The sequence below is a fragment of the Oryx dammah genome, unplaced genomic scaffold, assembly GCF_014754425.2.
Source record: "Oryx dammah isolate SB20612 unplaced genomic scaffold, SCBI_Odam_1.1 HiC_scaffold_16, whole genome shotgun sequence".
Lineage (NCBI taxonomy): Eukaryota > Metazoa > Chordata > Mammalia > Artiodactyla > Bovidae > Oryx > Oryx dammah.
This window is the reverse complement of record NW_024070200.1, coordinates 14,743,494-14,764,632: the sequence shown is the minus strand read 5'-3', so window position 1 is coordinate 14,764,632 and position 21,139 is coordinate 14,743,494. Positions and strand designations below refer to the sequence as shown.

At 33.9% G+C, this 21,139-nt stretch overlaps 1 protein-coding gene and 1 non-coding gene across 4 annotated transcripts in view; both read left to right on the top strand.

The window, feature by feature from the left end:
• The window catches only part of PRPF39 (pre-mRNA processing factor 39), a 34,237-nt gene that overhangs the window by 8,396 nt on the left and 4,702 nt on the right, over window positions 1-21,139 (top strand). Inside the window, exons 2-13 of one of the 3 annotated variants that reach the window (XM_040256692.1) lie at window positions 4,526-4,872; window positions 5,742-5,867; window positions 6,054-6,122; window positions 6,226-6,388; window positions 6,517-6,635; window positions 9,630-9,797; window positions 14,483-14,648; window positions 15,075-15,182; window positions 16,581-16,745; window positions 17,058-17,184; window positions 17,553-17,821; window positions 18,713-18,897. In XM_040256692.1, the coding sequence (XP_040112626.1) occupies window positions 6,302-6,388; window positions 6,517-6,635; window positions 9,630-9,797; window positions 14,483-14,648; window positions 15,075-15,182; window positions 16,581-16,745; window positions 17,058-17,184; window positions 17,553-17,821; window positions 18,713-18,897 (1,394 nt within the window). In that variant the 5' untranslated portion in view covers window positions 4,526-4,872; window positions 5,742-5,867; window positions 6,054-6,122; window positions 6,226-6,301. Of the gene's footprint in view, window positions 1-4,525; window positions 4,873-5,741; window positions 6,389-6,516; window positions 6,636-9,629; window positions 9,798-14,482; window positions 14,649-15,074; window positions 15,183-16,580; window positions 16,746-17,057; window positions 17,185-17,552; window positions 17,822-18,712; window positions 18,898-21,139 lie in introns of all 3 variants that reach the window. The other 2 variants (XM_040256690.1, XM_040256691.1) reach the window with 2 other exon arrangements.
• LOC120875760 lies at window positions 17,894-17,979 on the top strand. Its single transcript, XR_005724062.1, has one exon. It is a non-coding gene; the product is annotated as a small nucleolar RNA SNORD127 (small nucleolar RNA).

The window sequence follows — 21,139 nt, the reverse complement described above, 5'->3', positions numbered from 1 at the left end:
TAGTTGCATCCTAATGGGTGTGAGGTGATATTGTGAATTCCATTTGCATTTCTATGTTAATCAGTGATCCTGAGCATCTTTTCATGTGTTTGTTGGCCATTTGTGTGTCTTCTTTGGAGAAATGTCTGTTTAAATCATTTTTTTCATTTTTTAATTGAGTTTTTGTTGTTCAATTATAGAAGTTCTTTATATATTTTATATATTAACTACTAATTAGATATAAGATTTAGAGATATTTCCTCCTATTCGGCCATTTGCCTTTTAACTTGTGTCCTTTGATGCACAGAAGTTTTAGTTTGATGTAGCTCCGTTTGTCTATTTTTGCTTTTGTTGCCTGTGCTTTTGGTATCATAGCCAGGAAAGCATTGCCAAGTTCACTTTCATGAAACTTTCCCCCTGTGTTTTCTTCTAGGAGTTCTATCCATTTGGGGTTAATTTTTATATATGCTGTGAGTTAAGGGTTTTGCTTCTTTTTTTTTGTTTTGCATGTTTTCCCAGCACCATTTGTTTAAGAGACTGTCTTTTCCCCATTGAGTAATCTTGTAACCCTTGTCCAACATTATTTCTGGGCTTTATGTTTTTATTCTATTGGTCTGTTTTATCTTTATGCTAGCACCACACCACACTGTTGTCTTCTTCCTTTTGATAATTATTTTTTTATACCTTTGCCATTTTATGTCACAAGTTCAAAGTTAATGGTTGCTGTTAAGAATATACTGGTACTAGTTAAGTTCAGTTCAGTTGCCCAGTTGTGTCCGACTCTCTGCGACCCCATGAACCGCAGCATGCCAGGCCTCCCTGTCCATCACCAACTCCTGGAGTTCACCCAAACTTGTGTTCATCAAGTCGCTGATGCCATCCAGCCATCTCATCCTCTGTTGTCCCTTTCTCCTGCCCCCAATCCCTTCCAGTTAGTAATTGCCATATTATGAAGTATATGTTAGAATAACTTATTTTAAAATAACTTTAGTGTGTTTTTCTTTTGGTCCTGTGATTTTTGAAGTAATCAGAAAAATGATCTCCCTGAGGACAAGGCTGATGTTCTTAACTCTTTTTATAACTATAATTGCAGGGTGTGGAGTAATTGACAGTCTGTGATGATGCAGGGGTGTGGTAAATTTGCTGATTCCAGAAAAAACTTACGTCCCACTTAAGTATGCAATTAGAATAGGGCAGGTAGTAAATGACTCAGAATGTATCAACGAACAATCTTTTTCTGTTTGTTTTGGCAGTATGCTTTGAAATAAAAAAAAAAAAACACAAAATAATGACTATGTCTGGAAAATTAATCCTCAGTAGTGTCTTTTCTTTGATGTAGGGGACAAAAGAGACCAAAATAAGTTGAAAAGCTTCTATGCCTTTCCCTAGGATCACAAATGGTAAACCTGGAAAAGTTGATGACGATAGTAATTCAGTTGAAGGAAACAGTTTTTTCTAGGTTTGATTGTTTATTATTTTTTCTCAAATCCCTCTTGTTCTACCCTGCTTGCTTACTTTTCACTTTCCCAATGCAGGCCCTCTTCATTCTGATCAATCTTTTCTCCTTGTCTTGGAACCAATCCTAATTTCCATCTTCTTGTCTGTTAATAAGAAAGGTTGTTCTGTCAAGTCAAGTGGTCTAGTTCCTATTTTGAAATAATTTATCATTCTTTTTCTACCCACTCCAGTACTCTTGCCTGGAAAATTCCATGGACTGAGAGGCTACAGTCCATGGGGTTGCAAAGAGTAGGACACGACTGAGCGACTACACTTTTCAAAGTGAAGACTACATTCTGTTGCGTAAAGTTTTGCTAGATGCCTATGGTTTTCAATAGATTTCTCTAAATTTTGACTTGTTTCATTTGAAATTTTATATAATTGCTTTGCATGTTTTTGATCTCTTTTCTACTAGTTCATAAGCCTTAAAATGAAAACTATCTGTGTATTCTCTACAAGGAATGTAGTATATTGCTGGATATGCACCGAGTAGTGGAAACTTTTTGTCCACACCCAGCCTCTCCCAACCTCCCTTTGTCTTCACCCCTTCTCTACCTCCTTTTAAAAAAATATTCCCAGAGTTACCTGGCTATAACTAATTCTTTCAGTGGCATTCAGCCTCAGATTCACTTGATTTAACATTTTAAGTTTATCCTTTTTTTGGGAAAAATTTTGCTTCATACTGCATTTTGAAATGTGGTATAATACTGCATTCTATAAAAGATGCCCTTCATACACACACAAAGAATTTATGGATAATATGGACTGAGGATGTGAAGTAGCATTTAAGAAAAAAAAGAAGATAGAAATTCAACCTCCTTGTAGTTAAAGAAATGCAGATCAAAATGAGGTAATACTTTCTGTTTTTCAGTTTGAATCAGATGAAAAAAATTAAGTTTCTTGATACCTAGTGCTAACGAGGGGAGATGGAAAAATGAACATTCTCATGCATTGTTTGTGGGTTAGTTAGGAATGTACTTTTCTGCAAGTAATAGAAAAACCCATCTATTGATAATAGTTTAAGCAAACAGGGACTTACTTTCTCTTGCAGTATATAGTTGGCATGTTAGCAGTTTGATGGTGACAGGGCTGGCATTTCTTCATTTTTCTGGCCAGTTCTTTTGACCTTGTTAATAATATAGGTTGTTTCAAATATGTTCACATTCAAGGTGAGAATAAAGTGGTAGAGCCTACACTATTTGCTGACTGTCCTTTTTATCAAAAAAGCAAAATCTTTACAAGAGCTCTGCAGCAGATGTCTTTTTCAGTCTCATAATCCTTACATGCTGCTGCTGCTGCTAAGTCGCTTCAATCATGTCTGACTCTGTGCGACCCCATAGACGGCAGCCCACCAGGCTCCCCCATCCCTGGGATTCTCCAGGCAAGAACGCTGGAGTGGGTTGCCATTTCCTTCTCCAGTGCATGAAAGTGAAAAGTGAAAGTGAAGTGGCTCAGTCGTGTCTGACTCTTAGCGACCCCGTGGACTGCAACCTACCAGGCTCCTCCGTCCATGGGATTTTCCAGGCAAGAGTACTGGAGTGGGTTGCCGTTGCCTTCTCCGAATCCTTACATGGGTTTAGGTATATTGCCATTCTGAACAAAAACAAGCATCAGCCCAAAATATTAGTTGGGCTAATATTAACACCAACTAATATTTTTAGTATATTTTATTTGGTATAATTCTTACAGATCTGTGTATAGTATCTATATAATATATATGTAGTAGATATTTTTCTATATTAACACAGGTGCACATATTTCTTTTATTATTTCATTGTACAGATACAGCATTTAATCAGATGCTTTTTGTCTGATTATTTATCTAACATAAAATATGCACAATTCCCATTTGGTATATTTTCCATGAATGTCCTCCAGAGACATGTTTTTAATTGTTGCCAATTTGATATCTCATTGTTTTAATTCACATCTTTATTAGTAAAGCTACAATCCTTTCATATGTTTATTGGTCACTTGGATTTCTTTCTTTGAATTACTACCTTTAAAGCCTTAATCCTCTCTTAAATTATATTGTACTGTGTTAACTACTTGTGTATTCAGAGTGTAGTTTAGGAATAAATCAGTTTTGTGGTCTGTTTAGTTTTGAGAATAATCCATAATTTTTAAAAAGGACATGCCCTATAATGATTCAGTTTCCATTTAAACTGTTAGTGGAAGAGATGAAGTGAATTGTGAAAAAATAATAATTCTTTATTATTTTATGGCTTTAACTGTAAGATAACTTAATTTAAAAGATTTTACGAAGTAATTATCCAGATGGTAAAACTTTCATAAGTACAGTTTTTTGTGCTTTTTTTCATTGTTCTGTTGGCTGCCTGGCTTATGGGACCTAAGTTCCCCAACCAGGGATCAAACCCAGGGCCCCGGCAGTGAGAGCACCGAGTCTTAAATCACTGGGTTGCCAGGGAATTCTCTCATAAATATGTTTTTAATAATGTGTATTCACTTTAAAAGTCACTCTTTAATTTTTTAAAATAATACATGTCTTCTGTAATAAAATCTTCTAGAATTAAAAATTATAAATATATTTCAACAATATTAACCTTCTCTTTTCTAAAAATCTGCCTTGAGCTATGTTATGCATTTCCCTCTGGAACATTTATGTCCATTACCACAGTTTGTTTTATTAGTTTTGCCTTTAGCCTCCAGGACAGATATTAAAAATATTGCTGTTTGCCAGGATTGGTAGCAGGATAGAATTCAGACATTAAATTTTAGATTCTTAGCTAGCTGAGAAGCATTGAATTCAAGATACGGTTGCTTCTTTAGGGAACTAGCACAATATTCAGTTGTTTTCTAGATGAAAGAACTAGTTTTTGCTCAGTCAACAATAAAGTGGCAGAATTTTGGAAAATTTATATGTTATAGAATTTAATTTATAATGTAAAAACTACTAAACCTGAGTATGACTTACAGGAGAGCTCAAGAATCAAGTTAATATATTCTTTTAATAGTTAACAGGCTTTTAAAAGATGGCTTTGATAATGCCAAATAAACATTTGGAAAATGTTTCTCTTTGTTTCCACAGAGCATTAACTGAAGGCGAAATAAACAGCTATGCAAAACTCTCACATGGATGAGTACAGAAATTCCAGTAATGGCAGCATAGGCAGCAGTTCAGAGGCAGTGGTAGAGCAGTCTGCTGATTTTAGTACGGAGATTATGAATGTTACAGAAATGGAGCAGTCACCCGATGGATCTCCTAATGTGAACACAACTACAGAAGAAAATGAAATAGCAAGTACTGTGGACCTTCCAGTGACAGAAACAGAAGCAAATTTCCCTCCAGAATACGAAAAGTTTTGGAAAACTGTAGAAAGTAATCCTCAGGATTTTACAGGCTGGGTATATTTGCTTCAGTATGTAGAACAGGAGGTTAGTAATTATTTCAATGGGATTAGATTAAACAACTAATATCAGACTAAGCCTTATTGTTTTGTAATTGAAGTTGCCTCTTTTATGATTTTCAGATTAAGTTGAATAAATAATGTATATTTTAGCTTCAAAAAATAGCTTTCATGGCATTTGTACATTATAGAGAGTATTATAATCAAATTCTAATGTTTGTAAAGACTGGTGTGTATGTATGTGTGTATAAAATTCTAAAATTAAAAAAAAATATTACCCTGCTGTTTGACAGAATTAGTTCCTTCTGTTTCAAAGCTGTTGAGTATAGTTTTTAAGCCTGCCATTTATTTTATTTGAGATAATACAGGCATACCTCATTTTATTGCACTTTACTTTATTGAACTTCATTGATATTACATTTTTCACAAATTAAAGGTTTGTGGCAGTCCTGCATTGAGAAGGTCTGTTGGTGCTGTTTTTCCAACAGTGTTTGCTCACTTCTTGTCTTGTTCACATGTTTGATATTTTTGCCATATTTCAGACTTTTTTATTATTTGTTATAGTCATCTGTGATCAAGGGTATTTCATATTACTGTTTTATAATTGTTTGGGCAATTTGTAGCAATAAAGTATTTTAAAATTAAGGTATATACATTGCTTTTTTTAGACATAATGCTATTGCGTACTTAGACTGCAGTAGAATATAAACAGAATTTTTATGTGCACTTGGAAACAAAATTGCGTGACCTGCTTGATTGTGATACACATTTTATAGCAGTGATCTGAAATCAAACCCTCAATACTTCTGAGGTATGCCTGTACATTAGAGGGAATAATAAATGCTTCTGTGACAGAAATTTTCAAGATGTTTAAACACTTTGTTTTATTTTCATCAGAATCACTTGATGGCTGCCAGGAAAGCATTTGACAAATTTTTCATACACTATCCGTATTGCTATGGTTATTGGAAAAAGTATGCAGACCTTGAAAAGCGACATGACAACATTAAACAATCAGATGAGGTGCGTACATTACTGAATAAAATTATCTCCATTAGGTACTGTAAGCCAAATAATAACAAAGCAAAGACTTTTTTTTTTTGGCTGGCAGTACCTACGATTTATGGTCAAACAATTTTATAGGGTATTTTATTTGCATTTGTCACTCTTGTGGCATTTGTAGCTAATATTTTCTCTCTTTGTTGGCAGGTGCGTTAAACCTCTACAGTTTGTCAAGCTTTGCAGTGCAAGCCTCTGTATTACACTGCAGCTTAACAAGTAGGGCAGGGCTTTTCTCTCACTTACATTTATTTCTCATTTTCCAAACAATATAGTTGGTTTGCTAGTCACATTTGCTACGTCTTATTGCATTTTTGGTCAGACGCTGTCATTGATGCTCTAATGGGTCTGTGCCCTATGGTCTGTAACCCAAAGCCTGCCCACACAGCCCGGTCAGAATGCAGGGACTGCTGCGCTTTGAAGATCAAGACTCTGCACGTGGGGATCAGAACATTGCCATGTTCTATCCAACCTCCACCCAAATGGTAATGGTAGATTATTTAAACAAAATTCCAGTAATTAGTATTTCTAAGGTTCACCGGATAACACAGTGTTGCCTCTCTGTTAAGACATAATTAAATATTTGAAGTACAGTTTGTTGTTTTCTTCTTAGGTGTATCGCCGGGGGCTTCAGGCAATACCTCTGAGTGTTGACCTTTGGATACATTATATAAACTTCTTAAAAGAAACACTGGACCCTGGCGATCCTGAGACAAACAGTACTGTAAGAGGGTATGCGAAAATAAGTATTTAAAGATATAAATGTCAGGTATTCTGATATTGATAAAACTACTTATCGATGCTAAACTGAAAGTATAACTTGTATATACTTTTTCACTATAAAAAAGTACCCTAGTAAACTTACGCATGATTCTTAAAAAATGTACATAATAAAGTTCCTCCACCATTCCATACGCTGTTTCCTTAGGTCTCCAGTCCATCTCCCCTCATGGTAAATGACTTGGTGTTTATTCTTTTAGATACACATAGATACACATATATATGTGTGTGTATACCTATTATACATATTTGTCTTTGTTTTTTTAATTAACGATGTTCTAGACTTTGTCCCTACCATTTTTTAACCTTATAGTATCAAGGTACTGTATTTTGTTTAACCAGATCTTTATAGGAAATAGTGCTGTAGTGAACATCTCTTATAAGTCAGTATTTATGTAGAGCACTATAGAAATGGAACTTGTATCAAGGAAATACACAGCTACATTTATCAAATGTTCCTTTAAAAGTGGCACCAGCTTTAAACTCTCATAGTGTATGAGGGTAGTCATTTTCCCAGTCATGGCATATATTTTTTTAAAACCTCCTTATCTCAATTCATCTATCTCTAGGTTTCTTGGTTTACTGTCTTTTCAAATGCTATCTATATAAGCCATTTTCACATTGCTTGTTTATATGATTTGATTATTTTACTTCTGAATTGTCCTTTGAATTATAGGAATTTAAAATGTATTTTTGGTTTTTATTTTTATCAAAGTATGTGCATATAGTTTAGACAGTTAATGTTAAACTACTTGTAACAAAAAGTGGTCCGTCCACCTCTCTTCAGATATTTTAGCTGTTTCTTCATAGCAGTAGCACTCTACTGCTTTCTGCTTCTCTTTCACTAGCTGTAGACATTATCATTCTGTTAGGGTATATGAGAATTTTTAGTTCGTTTATACCCTGTTGCCATTCTTCATCTTTCCTATATGGATAGGTCTCATAGCTTTTTGTTTTTCCTGTGATTACCCCTTCTCTTACCTCTGCCTCTTTTTCTGCTTGACTGGCTTTCTTGGAACACTTAAAATTTTCTACCCCTTCCAACAGCCACTTTCAGTAGTCAATACTAATACTCACTTTCCATGATTACAATTGCTATCTATGTAAGCTATTTTGAAAGTAAAAAAAAAAAAAAAACAAACATGTATCGTGTTATTCTACTTAATCTGAAAATTACAGAAAGAGAACTACGTTCTGAGATCTGTAAATTCTACCCTGGCCCCTTGGAGAGACCCTCCTGGGACCCCCTCTTCTGTAATCTGCACTGGTGGCTCTATTCTGATTCTTTTGTATAGCAGCTCTTTACAGGTTTCCTTATCATTATCCTAGGAGATGTCTTTACCTTCTAAGTTCTGTTTATTAGTTTATTAATTAGATTCTGTTCTTTCTTGGTTCTTGCATACCTTTAGAGGAGTGAATTCCATAACTTCCTGATAAAGGATGCTTGGAATGAAAAAAAAAATTTGAACCTGTATATCTGAAACACCCAATTAATGAATCCCGTGGGGTATAGAATTTTGAGTTGAAAGTAATACTTCCTTAGGGCCTTAAAGCATTTTTCCGTTAGGTATTTTTATCATGTAGAGGTGTTTGGTTTTTTTCTTAATGTGGTTCAATTTTCAGTCTTTTATTAGTTTATAAGTTGTGTGCCTGTCTTGACAAGGATATATAAATCTTGAGTTTTCTACTGATTCTTGTAAACTTCTTTTTTTCTGTCCTTCATTTATCTGATATTTAGTTTGTACCTTTTGTGAGACAGATTAACCTTAGTTTGTGTCTTTTGTGAATCGGAGATTAACAATTTTTTTTCTCCCGTTTGTTGAACAGTCTGTCTTTTTTTCATTGGCTTATTTTTTTGTGTATGGATTTAAAATACCAATACTTTTTTTTATCATATTCTAAATTCTCAAAAATATATGGGTTTATTTTCTTGAGAGCTATTTTATTAATCCATTTTGATGATACTGGGCCAGTGTCATGCCTTTAATTTCTATAGCTTCCCAGTTTCCTTTGAGACCTTTCAGGAAAATGCCTGCTGCTTTATCCTTTTAGAAAAGTAATTTGTATTTTTATGTGTTAGATGAATGTTAGAATTTGTTTTCTCTGTTCCACCTAATTCTTAGTGCTTTGATTGGGATTCTGTTTAGTTTTAGATTAATTTAGATTTAGATTAAATTTAGAATTAATTTAGATTAGGTAGTATAGTTCTATACTGTTAAAAATCCCTCTTGATTATATTTATTTTGAAAATATGTATCTAAAATTTTATCCCATTGAGGTATCAAATCCTGTGATTTAAATTGCTTACAGAAATCTCTTGAAACGAGCATAAATATTTTAAAGGACTTTTTAGTAAACTTTAATTGTGGAATTTTAGAATCAGGAGAGAAGTTTGAGTTTTAAAGTATATGTATATTTCTCATTACCCAAAGAGGCAGCTGGACCCCCTCCTTGGAGAGTTGTTTTGTCAGAAAACTGTTTCTTAAAATAAGATAAATTTTGTCACTTTGTCTTTTGCCCTAGAGGAATCTATTCAACAGACATTTCAAGTTTAACGAGTATTTTAGTGTCTGCTCTGTCACTCTTACATGTTTGTAGTATAATTTGCATTGCAGATTTATAGCATACAAAATAATATACAGCTACATAAAAGTACATTTATCTATTCCCTTTATATTTTCCCTTTTTTCAAGCAGCTGTCATATACACTTGTCTATTATTCCTTCTTTTAATCTGTACTTATAAAGTTGCATGTAATTTTGAATTTAGCATTATCTTCTAAAATTTGGAAATATTTTGTTTTTAAAAATGAGGTATAATTAACATAAATTATATTTCAAATGTATGACTTATTGATTTGATATTTGTATATATTGCAAAATGCAGAAATAATCTATTTAAAGTGATTTTGGGAAGATAAAGCATAGAGGTAATTTAATTTTTCAGAACGTTTGAGCATGCTGTTCTAGCTGCGGGAACAGATTTCCGATCGGACAGACTGTGGGAAATGTATATAAACTGGGAAAATGAACAGGGAAACCTGAGAGAAGTTACAGCTATATATGATCGTATTCTTGGTATTCCAACACAGCTATATAGTCATCATTTTCAGAGGTGGGTGGAAAAATCAGATCATTAAAATTTTTTTGTGATAACTCAGTAATTTCTAATATTGAGGATAATTATTCTCTTAAAATGTAAGATTCTATTAGATGCAAACAAATTTATTTTGCTCAATAATCACAATTTATATACAGTTTAAAATTTTGACATTTTCAATATAGTTTATGAACGTCACTGGTTTTAGATATAAGGTTCCCTTGATCTGTTTTATAGATGAGGAAACAGCAGGACTTTTCTCTTGTCTAGGATATTTCAGAGTAGTGAAAATAAGCTTTATTATTCTTATGGTTAACTCAGTATAAAGCACATAATAGAAGCTTATTTGAAATGTAATAATTTACTCGAGGTACATTCTTGTCATTCATATAGCATCTTACGTCCAAAACAGTGAAGAACGTATTTTTTGTATTTAAGTCCTGTTTATATTCAAACAATCAAAAATTATCATTTCATTTTAATGAGTGCTATGTAAAACAACTATTTCTGTGTACTGTGATTTGCATGTTCTGTTTCTGATGTATTCAAGTATCCCACTGATATAGACTCAAGAAAAAGAAAGTATGAGGACTGTGTTGATAAATGTTTGCTCTTCTTACCTGCCATATTGTCTACACATTTTTGTCATAATTTTTATAACTAGGATTGTGGTAGAACCTGTAAACTTAGGTACTTTTTAAGTAAGTGATTTTCTGAAATTTTCTTTACTAAAAAGTAGAAAACTTCATGAAGCATTTGTAGATAACTGTGGATCAGTTTGCTAAATCTCTGCAGACCCACATTAGAAATAGGAAACATGGGTCTGAATGTGCCATTTCTCGTTTGTTTTTTTTTTTTTTTTTTTTCATGAAATTTAGAGGAGGTGTGCAGGTTTCTAGGGTATAAATGACCTAGGGAGATACTTGCTGAAAGAGATTAACACAAGGATTGGCATCTGGAAATTCTTGGTCAAATTTTAAAAGTTAAATAGTTTTAATTTTTTTTTAAACCTTTAAAAAAGATTTTAAAAGTCTTCTGGGACAAAGCAGGTTCCTTTCATAAATCAATATAAAGTATAGGAAATCTAAAGCATAGGTAAAATCTATGATTATAACTTTATTGTTGGTGAATGAGAAAAAATAAGACTAAGAAACAGTTATACATACAGTATTCTGAGTGCCTTATAACTTTTAATCCTCACAATAAACCATGGAGGTATCATACTGTTATTTTCTACATTTTATGAAAGTAGAGGTAAAGAAAGATTAAAATATTTGCATAAGATCACAGAGTTAGTAAGTGCTTGGAAGCTGATTGGAACCTAGACAGTGTGGCCCCAAATTCTTGGTGTAGTTTTCTACATCTTTTTTTTTTTTTTTTTTAATGAATATTTCACTGGGTTTTTAAAATGCATGTATACTTACAATAGAGATTTATTGGGTTGCATTTTACATACTACTTTTTAATCTAGTCTTTTTCACTTAATGAGAACCACTTTCCTTATGAGTATCCCAGACTGATAAATAGTATTTGTATCAGTAAATCTTATAGTTTATATAACTAAACTAATTACCTTGACTAACTGCTTTAAGAACTGCTGAAATGGTTTCTTCTGTCAAATATACTTCCCCTGTTTAATTTATTTAGCACTTGCTGTGTACCCGATGATATGCATTTCATTTGAAGGAATAAAGGCCTGTGGAAGATATGTGTGCCTTGACTTGGCCCTTAAGTTACTCAAGTGTAGAAGAGGAAGCATGTTCTAAAAGAAGTATTCTGAGTGCTGTAATACAAATACTTCTATTGTGTAGGCTTGTATATTGGATATACACTGAACATTATCTCTAAGAAAACATCTAATTTAACATCCCCCTAGTGTGAATACTTTTGTGGTATGATCTAACTCCTCAGGTTCAGTCCCTGGTAGTTCGTAAGCTCTAGACAAACCTAAGCACTGATAATTTCCCAACAGGCAATGTTGATTTATACTTTTATGATTGTAATACCTTTTCCACTTTTCATTTATCTGGTGAACTCATTCCTCAGAACCCATATAGCTTAATGTTTTCTCTATGACACTTTTTGCAGTTCACCTAAACAGAACTGTTTTATCATTTGTACCAGCACTCTACCTACATTTATTTCATTTTTCTTAGCACTAATAACGCTCCTTTGGATTTACGTCTCCTGTATCCTCTACATGTCTGTCATTTCAGAGGCTTTTTCTTTTTATCGCTGGAAAAACCCCTAGTGCTGGGAAGGATTGAGGGCAGGACGAGAAGGGGGAGACAGAGGATGAGATGGTTGGGATGGCATCACTGACTCAGTGGACATGAGTGTGAGCAAGCTCCAAGAGATAGTGAAGGATAGGGAAGCCTGGTGTGCTGCAGTGCATGGGGTCACAAAGAGTCAGACACAACTTAGTGACTGAAAAATACTCATCCTTAATATGTAGGAAAACAGTTCCATATGTATTAGGCACTCAGCCATTCTATTAATAGATTGAATAAATTAGCTTTATAGTAGAAGAAGCTAATGAAAAAGTATTATGCATATGTTATCACCATGTGAAAGAAGTTTCTAATATAACATGGCAACTGTTTTAAAGCTTATTTTCAGTTTTACCTTATTTCAAGTTTATATCTTGACAATTTTTAATGTTAACATGAGAATTAAATGTTTATTTTCATACTACACATTGGAGAGTTACTTCCTCATTTAAAATTTTTTTTAAATAAAGTGATCTATATTTTTTTTCCTGCTGGTGATAAAATATATCAAGTTAAGCCTCTGTATTCATTTATTTTGCAGAATTTAAATTAATTTCCAATGTTATTTGCATATGTTTGTAAAAGGTTTTTTTGCCGTGCCTTGTGGCATGCAGCATCTTAGTTCTCTGACCAGGGATCAAACCTGTGGCCCCTGCATTAGAAGCACAGAGTTCTAACCCATGGACTGCCAGGGTGGTCTCTGTGAAAGTTTTAAAATCCATGAAAATCTAGGTGTCAGTAGCCTAAATTAGTTTTAAAAAACTTTGGGGGAAATCCACAAGTTATGGTACATGTACAACCATCTCTGAGAATTAGGTGGAAGATGCAGGCCTGGGTCAGAGGCTAGGTAAGAATATGAAAGACTTCATGGAGACTGGATTTTAGTCTGAATGCAGGGTGATAAACATTGAAGTGATTTTGGGGATGAGGATGGGATATGATCCTGTTTAATATTTTTTCATGTTTATTTTTTAATAACATTTATGATAGCAGGATTGAGGTGGGAGTGCGAGGAAACGAGATCAGGACACAGGTTTATGTTTATTTTGGTAAATAATGAGGGCATGGAGCCATATTTAGAAGGTAGATTAAATTGGACCTGGTATCCATGGAATGTAAGAAATCAGGTAGGTGGAAGAGATTGGGAAACTTAGCAGTTGACAATGTCAAGATTAGAAATGCCTGAGGGTGTTGATTTGTGGATGAAAGTGACACACTTGAAGACATGTTGTATATAAGGTTCCAATTTAAGATGGTATAGATATTTTAGCTCCTCAGCTTTGTGTTTTTGATTAAAATTTGTATGTGTGTGTGTATATATAAACTAGTATGTGTAGATAAATGAAATTACATGTTTTTCAAAACAGTCTTTGCTTAAAATTTGTATTTCTTTATGCAGAGTGTTGGCAAGTGAATCTGAAATTTAGGGGAAAGGTTTGGGCTTTCCTGATGGCTCAAATGGTAAAGAATCTGCCTGCAATGTAGGAGACCCAGGTTTGATCCCTGAGTTGGGAAGATCCCCTGGAAAAGGGAATGGCTTCCCACTCCAATATTCTTGCCTGGAGAATTCCATGGACAGAGGAGCCTGATGGGCTACAGTTGCAAAAAGTCAGATACACAAAGATCCCAACTGAGCGAATAACATTTTTTTTTCACTTTAGGCTTAAGCTAGAGTTGTAAAAGTCATTATAATATGCTTATTATTTCGTCATTATAATATGCTTATTATTTCAAGCTATATTAATAAGATTGACCAGAAAGTATATAAAAACATTTGACAACTAAATGCAGAGCAGAATCCTTGGGCATACTAGTATTTAGGGGCAGACTGGAGTGGGGACCCCTCAAAGGAGATCAAGGAGCAGTCAGAGACTTGGAGGAAAACCAGGAAGGTAGTAACTCAGAGCCAACAAGTATCCATTTAATTTTTCTTATATAGGGTACTTGGTGACTGTAAATAGGGCAGTTTCGTTGGAGTATTTGACATAGACATGAATTCAGGAGTAATTGGGAGGTAAGTTCCAAAGGAACTGCAAAATTTGTTGAACATTTATAAGTAATCATTTATTATTTAGATATGGATTGCTATATTTAAATTTACAGATGAGAAAATTAACATTAGAGAAAGGATAAACTTCCTTTTAGTCAAATAATTAGTAATGGACAAAAGTAGGATTTCAGTGTATGACTTGCCTTCATCATTCCATTGCAAAGGCAGGAAGGAAATGAAGATGTCTGTAGATTGTTTTATCAAGTGGTAGGTTATTACTATAGAAAAGGAGGAAAAAGTTGTGGGGTTGTTTGGTGTTTTGTGTTTTTTTGGTTTAAGTCAGAGTTCCTTTGAAAGAATAATGTGTAAGTAGAAATATAATGTGGGATCTAAAGTTACGCTTCATATATAGAGCTTGTATTTTTATTGTCTTCCATTAGATTTAAAGACCATGTTCAGAATAATTTGCCGAGAGATCTTCTAACTGGTGAACAGTTTATTCAGCTGAGAAGGGAATTAGCTTCTGTAAATGGGCATAGTGGTGATGATGGTCCTCCTGGTGATGATCTGCCATCAGGAATAGAAGACATAACTGATCCAGCAAAGGTAACCAGACTTACTAAAAAAAAAAAAATTTCCATGTGTGAGAAACTATAGACTTTATGTCCCTTGACTACATGTGTGGTATGATTTGTAGCTCTTAAAAAATTAATTTCTAATTAAGGCAGGTAGGAATTCTTTAGCTAGTGTGGTTTAAATACAGATTTAAAGCAGATGATCTGTTTTACTAAGAGACACCTGAAACTAGTGTAAAAGGATAATTTCACCTCTGTTGTGATGTACTAGACTTGTTCTTTTTTTTAAGGCATATAAATCTGTTCCTAATTGCAGTATCGTTAATTGTACTTTGCACATAATTGATAACAGACACCCATCACTAAGATTAAAGTGTGGATAATACTTAAATGTAAACAGTGATATTTTAAAATTTTAGTATATAACTTACATGTTTAAATTTTTTTTCTTCCCAAGCTTATTACAGAAATAGAAAATATGAGACATAGAATCATTGAAATTCATCAAGAAATGTTTAATTATAATGAACATGAAGTCAGTAAAAGGTGGACATTTGAAGAAGGTGTAAGTGTTTTGCTTTTTTGTTGTTGTCATTAATAGGCTTCAAAATACAGATAGGAATAATGTATTTTTCTTTAGTTTTGGGTGATGTCTCTGCTTTTTATTTTTGCTTATTTAAGTAGTGTTTGTTGCATTTATGGCTGCCATTATCAATTTTCCATTATCAACTTTAGAAATAGTAAATTCAGATTTATTTGAATTTCAAGTTACCTGTTAATTCTAAATCATTTTATTCTAATTCAGTTTCTAAAATCAACTTCATTGAGTCATTTTAGGTAATATAACAAAATGTACCTATTTTAAGTAGAGTAAAATGAAGGCTTTTATTTCTTTATGCATTTTATTGAGATGTAATTAACATGCCATATACTTAAAGTGTACACTTTAGTAGTTGTTAATATATTCACACATATGTACATACAGTTAATTTTAGAACATTTTAATTAATGTTAATTTTAAGACATTTTCATCATTCTTGAAAAACTCTTTAGCTTTTACCCCTCACCTGCTTACTCCTCCCTACTACCAACTCTAAGGTACCACTAACCTACTTTCAATTCTTATAGATTTCCCTGTTCTGGATTTTATGTGAATGGAATCATGTAGTATGTGTTGTTTTTTGTGTGTGTGATTGGCTAGTAAAATGACATTTGACAAGCATTGTTGATTATCACAACAGTCAGCATATAGGACTATCCTGTCACCTCAAAAGGTCCCCAATGGCTCCTTTTCAAGTCAGTAACCACCTGACTCAGCCCCAGGAAACTGCTTATTTACCTTACTTTTTTTTTTCAAGATTTACTTTTTTTTTTAGATTCCACATATAGGTGATAGGACGTAGTATTTGTCTTTATCATTCTGACTTACTTCACTAAGTATGATAGTCTAGTTGCCTCTGTGTTGCAGAAAATGGCATTATTTCATTCTTTTTTATGGCTGAGTAGTGTTCCATTGGGGCTGGATATAGTATTCCATTGGGTGGGGTGCGTGCGTGTGTGTGTGTGTGCGCACGTGCGTGCATGCGTGCCTGCATGTGTGTGTGTGTATGTGTGTGTGTGTACCACATCACCTTTATCCATTCATCTGTGATGGACACTGATCTGCTTTCCATTACTGTGTATAATTGTTCAGTTCTAAAATACTTGGCAAAGAATAAAATTTTCTGAACATAAAATTGTGTAGTTCTGTTAAATAACTGGATAATTGAAAACTAATTTTGTTCTTTGAATTTATAAAACCTAAGTAATTAAAGGGATTTTAACTTTAAAAGTCTTTTTAATCTTGAGATGTGGTGATTACAATTTTCTGGTTCATTATTATAATTTAACAATTTGCATTACTGTAGTAATGCATGTTTTGGTGTTGGTTTACTTTCATTGTTATGCCATGCTTTTATTACAGATTAAAAGACCATATTTTCATGTGAAACCATTGGAAAAGGCACAACTGAAAAACTGGAAAGAATACTTAGAATTTGAAATTGAAAACGGGACTCATGAACGAGTTGTAGTTCTCTTTGAAAGATGTGTCATATCGTGTGCCCTCTATGAGGAGTTTTGGATTAAGGTAAGAAAATTATATGGTCTGAAACTTGAATATATTATAAACATTGATCTAGTGACTAACCTTTTTTGTACTTCTGTTGAATGTTGTTCATATAACTATATCTGTTGCATTAGGAGATGGTCTGCTTGCAACCAGATTTGACTGCTGCATATGCCAACCTCGTTGCCTCTCCGTCCTTCCTTACAGAAACTAGTCTAGTGGTTCAATAAAGGTGCTGAATGGGTTTAAAAATAGAATTTTATCGTTCTGTCACATATTTAATGGCTTGTTCAACTGTAAATTATTCAGTATTTCCTCTGTTTCTGTATGTAGTATGCCAAGTACATGGAAAATCATAGCATTGAAGGAGTGAGGCATGTCTTCAGCAGAGCTTGCACTATTCATCTCCCAAAGAAACCCATGGTGCATATGCTTTGGGCAGCTTTTGAGGAACAGCAGGGTAAGAATGAAGAAATTCAGTTGATATTTTGGGATTTAAGTTACTTTGGGATAAAGATACAGGAATTGAGTCTTGGGAACTGGTGTAGAGCAAAGGTGAGGTAAACTTTTTTCTTGTTTTCTATAAAGGGCCAGATAGTGAATGTTTTGGCTTTGCAGGCCATATAGTCTCTTTCCTAACAACTCTGCCATGGTAGCCTCAAAATAGCCATACAAAATACATAGACAAATGAGCATGGCTATCTTCCATTAAAAAAAAAATGATCAGATGGCTGTATTTAGCCTGTGGGCTGTTATTTGCCAATACTTGGCATAAAGGATATTTCCTAAGTTGAATCAAAAGCATAAACATTTAATTACTATTTCTAGGTAATATTAATGAAGCCAGGAATATCTTGAGAACATTTGAAGAATGTGTTCTAGGATTGGCAATGGTTCGTTTGAGAAGAGTAAGTTTAGAACGACGTCATGGAAATATGGAAGAAGCTGAACGTTTGCTTCAGGAAGCCATTAAGAATGCCAAATCAAATAATGAATCATCATTTTATGCTATCAAACTAGCCCGACATCTTTTCAAAATACAAAAAAACCTTCCAAAATCAAGAAAGGTGCTTTTGGAAGCTATTGAAAGAGACAAAGTATGTATTTGTGTTTTTTTAGAGTATCTTCCATTAAAAAAAAAAATTGGTCTTTTTGGTTGTTTTTCATTTTGGCAACTATGATGAAAGATTTGGTCTGTATGTAATATATTTTATTACTAAGTGAAGACAACAGTCCCTCTAAACTGATGTTGCCATTCTTTCAAAAAATTTTCACATTATTATGCATTAAAACATTGAGAAAATTAACATTATTGGATTAAAAGTATGGCTAATATTGTGACATTTTCCATTTTCTCCACATTCAGAAATTTTATGGAAAATTTAGCAGTTATTAAGTAGATTAGAGGGCCTGGGAGAAACTAAACAAAGGCATGGCAATTGCCTACATTTAGCACATGTAGCAGTGAGATTATTCTCCTCTTATATAAAGTATATAAAGTATTTCCTTTTATATATCAATTAATGCCAAAAGATAGTGCCTGGGAAATTTCTCATTTTTTAGATTTTCAGCAAATACCGTGTCTGTTTAGGACCCAAGTTTATAACAGGTTTGCTTCCAGCTGCAGTTGAGGATGATTATCTGTGGTTGTGAAGATTTAGATTACTGGGGCATGTAGAGATCATTTTGTAGTGTTTTACTTCATATTTGTTGTGGTAGGTCAAGCACACTAAACAGGATATACGATTTTAATTTATTGGCATTTAACAATGTGCATAGTTTAGAAGATTCTATCTACCAATGTGTGTGTGACCTTTTTTTTACCTGTTAATATGTATGTTGAAAATATTTAACATGAGTTACATTTAGTAAATTTTCAATATTGAATTTTTCAAGTTGAGACATGAAAATTAAGGCATTTTAAATATCTATGGTCTAATCAGAATATCTTAGAAATATATAATTAATTGGTACTGCTTTTTACACAGGAGAACACAAAGTTATACCTCAATTTACTTGAAATGGAATATAGTGGTGACCTCAAACAAAATGAAGACAATATCCTAAATTGTTTTGACAAAGCTATACATGGTTCATTACCTATTAAAATGAGAATTACATTTTCTCAGAGAAAAGTGGAATTTCTTGAAGATTTTGGTTCAGATGTTAATAAGTAAGATCTTAATTATATATTATCTATTTGAATAGTAAAAGAACATTGATTATTTTGGATGGGATTTTGATGATGAGTACAAAGTAGTATATTGTTAAATTTTAAATGTTTCCTAGGTTCCTTTTTTCTTTAGGTATATATGGGGGTAAATTCAATTTTGCAAACATTCATGTGCTTAAGAGGACGTATGGTTTGTCTTTCCTTCAGAACTATTTTCAGAATCTTAGCGTGGTGATTTTAAACAGTGAGCAGATGAAAGAAGGCAGGAAGCAGGAATTCTGTGAGAAAGGAAGTGAGTGAAGGAGTGAACACTGAAACACAGAAACATTTAATATATAGGTCACCAAGGCTGTATGTGGTTAATCTGGAATAGGAAAGCAGTCTCAGATTGGAGAAGAGTGAGTGTGGTGCCAAGATCATGCCTAATAACCTAATTTTCATGCATTGTAAAAAGCTAAAAGATAAGGGTGGTAAGAGTTCCCCCTAGGGAAAATACAAGTTTAAGATTTAAATTTGCAAAATAGAGAGCAGAAATACTGATGAGAACATTGCTACCATTCCTTTCTTAACTGATTCTAGTATAGAAATACTCTAATAGAAATACCCTAATTCCTGTTAAGCAAGTATGTAAACGTTTTGATGGCTGAGTAAGATTTTAATTAAACTAAAAACATTTAATGTGAGTTACCTTTTAATATAGTTGTATATATGTGCTTGGCATATTAAATGTTTTATAATTACCTAATGCAAAACATGTTGACAGTCTATAATGAGGGGAAGAGGTACTGTTCTCTTTATAGACAAAAAGGCTAAAGAGAAATTAGGCAGTTTTTCCAAGGTCACTTAGCTATTACTTTGTGCAGCTGGGATTATAACTTACTTCAGGGCCTCTGTTCTTCACCACCTTATGTGGTAGTTAAGAAGATACCTATATGTGTCTTTTTTTGTTCTGCACTGAAGAAAGTATACAAAAGAAATGGCATATGTAATTCCATCTTTTAATCTAGGTAGATGGTATGGTGATACATGTATGTATGTGAGGTAGCGTATAACTATTAAGAAGGCTGTGATCTCTTTGGAACAGTAGCGATTTGGCAACTTTCACAGAAGAGGTGGGATTTCATTTAGTTGTTACTGGATTCTGATAAGCTTTGTTCAGTCACTCAGTAGTGTCCGACTCTTTGCAACCCCATGGACTGCAGCACACCAGGCCTCCCTGTCCACCATCTCCTGCAGTTTGTGCAAACTCATGTCCATTGAATCAATGATGCCATCCAACCATCTCGTCCTCTGTCGTCCCCTTCCCCTTCTGCCTTCTATCCTTCCCAGCTTCAGAGTCTTTTCCAGTGAGTCAGCTCTTCACATCAGGTGGCCAAAGCACTGAAGCTTCAGCATCAGTCCTTCCACTGAATATTCAGGACTGGTTTCCTTTAGGATGGACTGGTTTGATCCTCTTGCAGTCCAAGGGACTCTAAAGAGTCTTCACCAGCACCACAGTTCGAAAGCATCAATTCTTCAGTGCTTAGCTGACAAACTTAGGAGAGGCTATACGTGGTGAAAGCAAATAAAAGTTCATGTAAAAGTAACATCTTTTACATTGGATTGGAGGGTCTTATGAAGCAGTGAAAGCTTGATGCTAAATGTGCTGTCTTAAAAGCTAGACTGAGTTCAGAGCACATGTGGTACATGGTTGACAGTAGGAAGCTGTTAAGAGTTTTGACTGAGATGAAATGACATTTAAATTTGGCAGTAATATACAGACAAATCTGAGATGCCAGTTAGGCCCTTAAGAATAGAGTTGTGGAGGGTCTGAGTATCGAGTCTGTTGTATTGGAAATTTTAAAAAGGGAAATGATATGGAAAATGAACTGCTTAGATATTTAGATATCACTAATGAATTAATAAGAATTAATGTTCAAGTCAGACAAATATAGGCTTAAATCCTAGCTCTTAATGTTTTGTACTCCTCAGTATCCAGATTCTCTCAAATGAATATTGAGTCTCTTGTTGCCAACCCACAAGTTTTAAACATCTTAAGGAAATTGTGTGTGTGTGTTACTCGCTCAGGTCAGTTCACTCGCTGAGAGAGAGAGAGAGAGAGAGAGAGAGAGAGAGAGAGAGTGTGTGTGTGTGTGTGTGTGGTCAGTTCACTCGCGCTGTGTGTGTGTGTGTGTGTGAGGTCAGTTCACTCGCTCTGTGTGTGTGTGTGTGTGTGAGGTCAGTTCACTCGCTCAGTGTGTGT